General features: G+C 44.4%; 1 protein-coding gene across 3 annotated transcripts in view; it reads right to left on the minus strand.

Moving 5' to 3' along the window:
• ABCB10 (ATP binding cassette subfamily B member 10) overlaps positions 1–1,135 on the minus strand; it is a 37,560-nt gene extending 36,425 nt beyond the window's left edge. Inside the window, exon 1 of one of the 3 annotated variants that reach the window (XM_067535813.1) lies at positions 606–1,135. In XM_067535813.1, coding sequence (XP_067391914.1) covers positions 606–915 — 310 coding nt within the window. In that variant the 5' untranslated portion in view covers positions 916–1,135. Of the gene's footprint in view, positions 1–304; positions 341–605 lie in introns of those variants that run through there. The other 2 variants (XM_067535816.1, XM_067535814.1) reach the window with 2 other exon arrangements.
• Between the last annotated feature and the right edge of the window lie 6,793 nt (positions 1,136–7,928).

A 7,928-nucleotide genomic window follows, 5' to 3' on the forward strand; every position in this document is an offset into this window, starting at 1 on the left:
CTACAGGGCATAAGCTCCAGGCTTCCCACCCCAGTCTGGTGGGCAGAGAATGGTGGGGCATGGGGGAGCTCTGTGAGCCACACTTTAGCTGTAAAAGAGCCGCATGCAGCTCACACATACAGCTTGGCCATCCCTGGCCTGTTCTAATCCAAGTGCCATATAGCTGACTTTCAATGTAAACACATGCATTTGAGAAGTGGGTTGCAGCCCACGAACGCTTATGCCCACAGAAATGTGTTAGTCTTCAAGGTGCTCCAGGACTCTCCTTGTTTTTAATGTAAACACCGTATCCCTTCAATCTTACCCATACATGCAACTCGCAAAGATTGTAACTCTTGACAAGTTACCCGCCTTCCGCAGATCCCTTCCACATTGCTCTTTGCGGGGAAGTGTCCTGCAGGACACGTGCTGGGTGCAGCGAGTTTCTCAGGTCTTCTGCGGCGACCGCTGTTCGCGAAGATCGGGGGGTGGCCCTTTGCCAAGGGGCGCGAGTGTCACTACGAGCGGGGAGGGGGCAGACAGTATGGGGCAGGGCGCTGAGGCTCGTGGGGCAGGTAACACGGACTGGGGGTCGGGGGCAGGCAGGGCCGAGATGGGGCAGGTACCTGTCAGTCTCCAGCGCTCGGGCCGCGCCAGGGCCAGCAGCCTCTTCACCTCCGAGTCTCCCCCGCTTCCCCGGGGGCCGCTGCTCCTCTCGGGATCCCCCCCGGCCGCTGCCCCTGCCCCGGCCGCCCGGGAGGAGGCGGAGCGGAGGGCGCCGCCGCGGAGGGGCTCGGCTGTGGCCCCGCACCTGCCGGCCCAGGGCAGCAGGGCCCGGGCGGCGGTGGCACCGCTCGGGGGCAGCCGGGCTGGCCGAGCCCAGGGCGGCGGCAGCCTCCGCAGCAGCAGGGGCAGGCGGGGAGCGTAGCCCGCCATGGGGCTGGGGAGGCCGCGCTGCTGCTGCGGCTGCTGCTTCTGCTGCTTCCCGGCCCTGCCGAGCGGCTCGAGAGAAGGAGGCGCCTAGAGCTGCTGCTGCTGCCCCCCGCCACCGCCCATGGAGCCGGAGCGCAGGGCCGGGACCCGGCCCCGCCTGCAGCCCGCTGATAAGGGCCGGACTTGCGCCGGCTTCCCGCCCCGGCCAGGAGCGAACCGAGCTCCGCCCAGCGCCCCCTGCTGCCCCTGCCGGGCTCGCCCCGGCGCTGGGGGGGGTGGAGATCCCGGCTACTGCCACTTGGGTGCTTCCCCACAGCCCGCAGAGCACGTGGCACGTTCAGCCTCCCCCCAGGAGGAAGCCGAGCAGGCGCGCAGCCGTGGCACTGTTTTCGTTACCCCCCCAGGGGCTGTCTCGGAGTGAGCGATGTCTGCTGGGGGCGAAGGGGGAGGACAGTGCCCACGGCCAGAGTTTGTAAGCTCGCCCTTGGTGAGGAAGGAAGGTCTCTGGCCGGAAGAGCTGGGAGCTTAAGGGCCACCAACCTCCTGCCAGCTCACTCAGACTACATACTTATTCAAAAGAACAATAGGACTTAACGCTTACATAGCCATCCTCGGCCCTCAAGTCACTTTCCCAGGGTAAAACTATGGCTCATCCCCATTTTCAAGATGGGAAACTGAGGTACAAAGCTGGGAATCAACTTTCCCAGGGTTGCACAGTAAATCGGGGGTAGAGCAGGCAATCAAATATAGATTTCTTATTTCCCTTCCAGTAGCCCTGGCTACTCATACCAGTAAAGGCTCCAGGATCAGACTCAAAGTCCATAAACTGGCATAAGTGTTCAAGTCAAACTCCCTGCTAAAATCAGTGATGAGATTTGCTTTAAAACATATGGCAGCATGTAAAAGCAGTTCTCGAACAATGGTCTGAGAACCACATCTGATCTGCTGCAACCTCTTTGGTGGCCCACAAAATGAAATTTTTTGTGAACCAAACTGTACTGGCATATTGGGACATCTGTGTGAAGATCGCTATTATACAAACTGGTCCAAAGAATGAAATAGAGAACCACAAATGCTTACTAGTATCTACATTTCTGATCTTATATTCCTTATAGTCTCAAAACTCTGAATGACTTCTGAGAGTTTTAGGTACATAGTTCTGAATGCTTTTCAGGCCAGATTCAGGTTCCCCTACCCTGAAATGTTTAGGTTGCAAAATCAGCCTGGAAAATATATCCAAATAAAATCATGTGATTGTAATTATTTTCACAGCACCCAAAAGCGTTCTAGGCACGTTATAGAACGAGTAGAAAACAAATTCCTTGCCCCAAGGAGTTTAAAATCTAGTTTTAAAGTGGCATATAGCCAGGGTATCAAAAATGAGGGGGATATAATAATTAGATCAGGAGCCGTTACTAAATTTAGGCATGCCCATCTTTATGGTTCTCTGAGACTAAACTATCCAGGGATTGTCTCCGATCTGTGTTTGTACAGCACCAAGCGCAAAGAGGTCTCAGTCCCAAAGAAGGCTGTTGGGTGCTGCCATACTATAAATATTTACTACTACTACTGTTTGTTCTTGTTTAGAGTGTGTGTGAGAGAGGGAGAGAGATTCAGCCCACTTCAGCCCATGTTTTTTATTGATGAGATCTCCAATCAAATACACAAATATTTGTTAGTACTAAGTTTGTTTTTTGTTTTTATTTTAAACATACAAGCTAGGTCTGGGATCTAAACTACCTGACAGTTTTTTTTTCATGCCAGGGCAGAATGTGGGAGAACCTGTCACACCTAAGAGAGTTGAAAGTGAGAGAGGAGGACTCAGCTGTACACATGTGCAGTAGAGACATATGAGACTATTTTCACATGACTCTCTGGTTAAGAGAGTCACTGGGATATTTTTCATGCTTCCTCCCCAGGGATGCCACAGAAAGAGACCCAACCAATTGATCACGCAGATGAAGAGCAAACTATTCCTAGGCAAGAGCTGAGCAGAACTGGAGCTGGTGCTTCTGACCCAGCTGTGTTGAAATAAATAGAACTGAGTCTGGTTTGTACCTCTCCTTGAAAAATGCCTCCTAACCAACCCGTGTCCCCTATTTCTAGCAGCTGTTTTCCAAGTGTGGCTCCAAAAGCATTAGCTAGCAGCAGGGAAAAGGTAACTAATGAAAAAAATTTAACTGGAATAACAAATTGCAAGGCATTATCCAGACTTGCCCTAATGCTTATTTCTTCCAGAGGGTAGAAGCAGATTTCCTTGTTGGAAATTAATTTGCCAACAAAATTTTATAATCTCTCTTTCATGGGGATGGAGATAGATAAATTGTGCTCCGTGTGTTACTTTCTCCCGTGGAGGAAGGAGGATATTTGTATGTACATGTTTCCACGAGGCACTTGTTGTCTCACTAGAATAGAGTCAAAATGTTGTGCTTGAGAAGTTCCTCCCCCACCGGCTTTTAAAAAGTATATTGTTTTTAATTAATAATTGCAAACATTATTAATATTTTCCAGGAGTGCTGTCTTTTGTTTTACTGCCATTTTTACCAAAATAAGTTTTGAAGTTTTTCATTTATCAAAAACCCAATTTTCAGTAAGAAGATATAATTGGTGGGAAAAAAAATTAAAAATTATTTAATTTTGGAAAAATACAATAAACATTTTTGTAAAAAATATGGAGAAATTTGAAAAAAAACTAGAAAAGGGTACACTTTCAAATCCTGCAAAATGTAAGCAGCTTCAAAAATTTCAAATATTTCTGTGAAATTTGTTGGGTTTTTTTTAATCATCTTTAATTCTTACTCATATTTTTTATTCTTGCATTTTGCATTCTTTGTATGTCACTTGCAAGCACTTTGAGGTGGGCATTGGGTCTTTGTATGTGTTTGGACAGCATCTTTCCACAAATCCTAAGTGTGACTGCAGCATGGGTAGACATACCCACGCTAGCACCCACATTTAGGATGTTATCAAAACTTGTAACAGCATCTGGTAAACATAAACGTCATCAAAACTTACTAGTATCATATTATGTAGCTTGACCAATAACTTTAACAAAAAAATGTATGATTGATAGTTCCCTCAAATTTCTCCATCCTGACAGCTTTAATCCCAATAATTTTAACCAGCTCCCTTCTCTCCAGCATAGTTTGATTCAAGAGACAGGACTGAGTATCACAAAATTATCATGGAACAAACTTATAAAATACCCCTCTCTTCCATTTTTGGTCTGGTTATCTCACTCAGGCTATCTTCACTATGATTCTTAAATAGGGCCCCTCCTAATAGATGCTGAATACCTAAAATGCTGGAGTTGTGGTCATTAGTGCCCATCAGGATGAGGCCATTAGATATTTGCTTCAATTTCTGGCTATTAAAACAATATATTAGCTAGACAAAAGAGTTGCCAGACCCACCCTTTATCCCATACAAATCATGTCACCCTACTTACCTATACAAACACCACCAGAAATCCTGTGCAGAGATAAGTAAGATTGAAAAACTGCACTGAGATCCAGTAGGAAGAGAAGAACCCAAAGTTCAAAAGCATGGAGAAGGTAATTAAATACTTACTCAGAACACATTAGTCTTGTTGTGAAAGTATTGAAAGTCAGATTGATAGTGCTCAAGAATATTGTACTGGGAGAGATGGTCAGAGAAGTGATGGAAGACCATAGTTTCCAGACTCTGCTGAGTAATAAATTAGAGAAAGAATGGTAGCTGGCAAGTGCAGAAAAGATCAAATGTGTATGTTTATTTTTTAGGAAGAAGAATGGGCTAACTTAGGGGAAATAAGGAGTTTTAAGGAAATAGAATTATGGTGACAAAGGTTAAAGGTATAAATGAGACACTGAAGACAATAAAGGCGACAAGTAACCTGGAGATGAGTATGTTCCTGATGTCATCAGTATAAAGGGGCACTTATAAGTAGGTAAATGTACACAGAACTAGGTTGGCTTTTGCTCCATTAGAAACACAGAACATTGTGTGTTTCCCAAATGGTTAAAAGAACATTTCTACCCTTTCAAACTGCTCAGATTAGATAAAACAGCGTACTTAAATTGGATTGTCTGTCAGGTTTTTAAAGATAATTTAGAGTTTGTGAAAGAAGCCCAAGTGATAACTCTGACTTTCTAAGCCCTTACTATAGAGAACAGGGACAGAATAGTCAGCAGCAGTAAAAGTTTCTCTCTCCTCTCTGCCATTATGCCCCAAGCCTATCCCTTAGGGACCATCACTTTGTCTCCTCACCCAGTCCTTGGTTTTTCTGCTCATTTTGTTGACAAAGGTGTTAGTTCTGATGGTAATTTTGGTTACCTGAAGACTTTTCCTCTAGGGGCTAGACTGAAGTAATCAACTCATTTAAATAGTCCACCAAACAAACAGCTTTCAACTTTTACCAAATTGGGACTCTTTTGAATCAGTGACCTAACCGTGAAAGGCTAATCCCGTGACCTATCCAGTCCCCCACCTTGACTTTTAAAAACCATGAAGAAAGCTTCCCTGAGTTAAATATATATTTTACAAAGCCTTCAGGGTGTAGTTCAGCTGTTATTCGCCAGGGAGTGCTTGTCAAACTCCCCCATGCCATCCTGGGACTCTCCCACTCCCAGGTTCTTCAGCTTCCTGAAGTAGTCTCCCTGCTACTTGATGGCCTTCACTTCCAGAGCCAGGCATTTAGACTGCAGAAAGTCATAAAGCAGGAGGTAATTCTTCTCTGTAGTCAGTTTATGCAGGTCCAGGAGGGACTGGTTTGTAGTCTTCTCCACCTGTGGGGCCTCCCGCTTGCTCCCCTACTGCTCTGGCTTCTTGATGTCTTGGAGGACAATGCACCCCCCTCACTTGTTCTGCTATGTCAAGAACATCTCTGCATGTTCCCTTCTGGCTCACAGGACTGCTCTTTCAGAAACCTGGGCACGTGCCTCAGGGGTACATCATCATGATCAGAGTAGTAGGATATAGAGAGATAGGCATAGCTGCTGCCCTACAACTCCAGGTTCACCCTATGATTTATGGCAGCTTCGCTCTTTGCATGGAAGTTCCAGTGCACCTGGGACTCCATTTCAATATCCATAAGATTTAGCACTAAAGGAGCAGTAAGAATCTCTATAAACCAGGCTCTGTTCAAACTTTGCTGAAGCAAGAACACAATCCAACAGTATTTCCTTGAGTAACCAGAGGAAAGAGCTTCTGATGAGGGGAACAGTGTTAAAAAACCCAAGTAGCACCTGATCAGAATCTAGATTTCACGTCTAGCAGGAACTCAGGAGACCTCAAAGTCAGGACTGGGATGTAGAGTGCTAGAAGCTTAGAGAACCAGAATAGTGCTTGCCCATGCTCTTTAAGAAAAAGCCCAACAGTTAGAATTCATTTGCTAACATTCTGAGGGCCCTCTCAGCTTTTGAATATTAAGGCCCAGAATCCAATCTCACATGAGCTTCCGAAAGGATGTTTAGCAGCAACTAAAGAGCGCTATAAAGGTATAAAGATAGCTGCATAAACTGAGTTTGCTTTTAACAAACAATTTGACAAAGCCTCTCACATATCATTGTGGTGCTCTCTGGAGAAGATATGCAAAAAGCAAGCTGCTTAATGCAGAAGAGATTCAAAAGCATGAGGGCATGAAAGTGAGACTGCTTATGAATATGGAGACAATTGCATACTCACTGATACCTTTAAATAGATGTATTCCATCCAGAGGTCTATTCAAGAAGGATTTCAACTACCATAAACTATTTATGTTGTTGCTGATTTATTTTGATATGATCTAGGGATATTGATAGACTTATGTATTTAACATTTTTTTAAAATTGTCAAGAGTGCTCCAAACACTGGATGAGAGGTATTTTATGGCTTGTACAAATCCAAATAAACAAACTGGAACCAAGCAGGTAAATTTTAAAATGTTAAGTGGCATGTATTATCTCTGGCAGCAGGCATATGCAGGGATGTGCTGCACTGCTGCATAACAAAATTTTAGTATACAGAGTAAAATAAGCCGCACAAAAGCAAAACAAAGCACACAAATGGTACACTATGTGATCTGATACAGTGTAAGTTGAACCCACTTATCTAAAAAATAAAGCTTTACTAAAGAATGCAACTTTCACTGCCAGGTGCATTAGTGTACAATAGATGGAAAAATGTATGCGGCTTGATCAGTGAAACCTGTAGAAATGCTTTTCATGCAGTTCAGGCATTGATGCATGTAAACTTCCTCTGAAAATGTGTGATTTGATCTCTTGACAATACTTTGTCAGTAAAGAATGCCATTTGCTCTGTTAAGTATGTAATTTGATCCCTATTAGCAATATAACTCAATCGCTATGAACACAGTTTCAGGTAAGTAGGGTCCTCCTTACTCTCACATTTCCTGAATTTGCTGCAGCAAACTCTCTGCTGGAGAATTAGAAGTCTGCTTGTCTCTTCCTTGAGGGAATGCTGATGAGGGATCATTAATATTTGTATCTGAAATAGTAAAAATGCATAGTAAGTTATGAAGTGATCAGTGGTGGCACAGATTTTATTAGAAATAACACTCCACGCTTTATTCAACTTCAGGATTTGGTTTTGAAAGAGGACTAGGTTCGCCTTTTGGAGACTCTGCATCTGTGCCCAATCATCCCAGATTCCAAGTGGTCAGGAAACATTTGGACAACAGGAGTGCATTAAATCCTTGGTGGGAGGGAAAGGAGTGGCTAAAAATCCTGGCTATTTTTTCCTATTTCATATCTACAGTAAGCATATAATTCATACTATGACCTTGAGCAAGGATGAATAAGACAGCAAAAGCACAGGTTACACACAGGTAGCCCTAGAACAAAAAAATCTCCAACTATACTGCTCACCCACATAAACTGTACACTAACTGCTGTGCAAAAATTAGTTGTCTTAACTCCACCAATTAGCAAAACATGGCTTCCCTGAAGCTAAACCTACTAGAATTGGATGAGCAAACAGAACTTCTGGTTCAAGTAAACAATGTCAGAGTGCTGGCTACTGGCTGAATCCAATCCATT

This window comes from Emydura macquarii, unplaced genomic scaffold (assembly GCF_026122565.2).
Source record: "Emydura macquarii macquarii isolate MOO-44397 ecotype Brisbane River unplaced genomic scaffold, CSIRO-AGI_Emac_v2 contig_3517, whole genome shotgun sequence".
NCBI classification, from domain to species: Eukaryota; Metazoa; Chordata; order Testudines; family Chelidae; genus Emydura; species Emydura macquarii.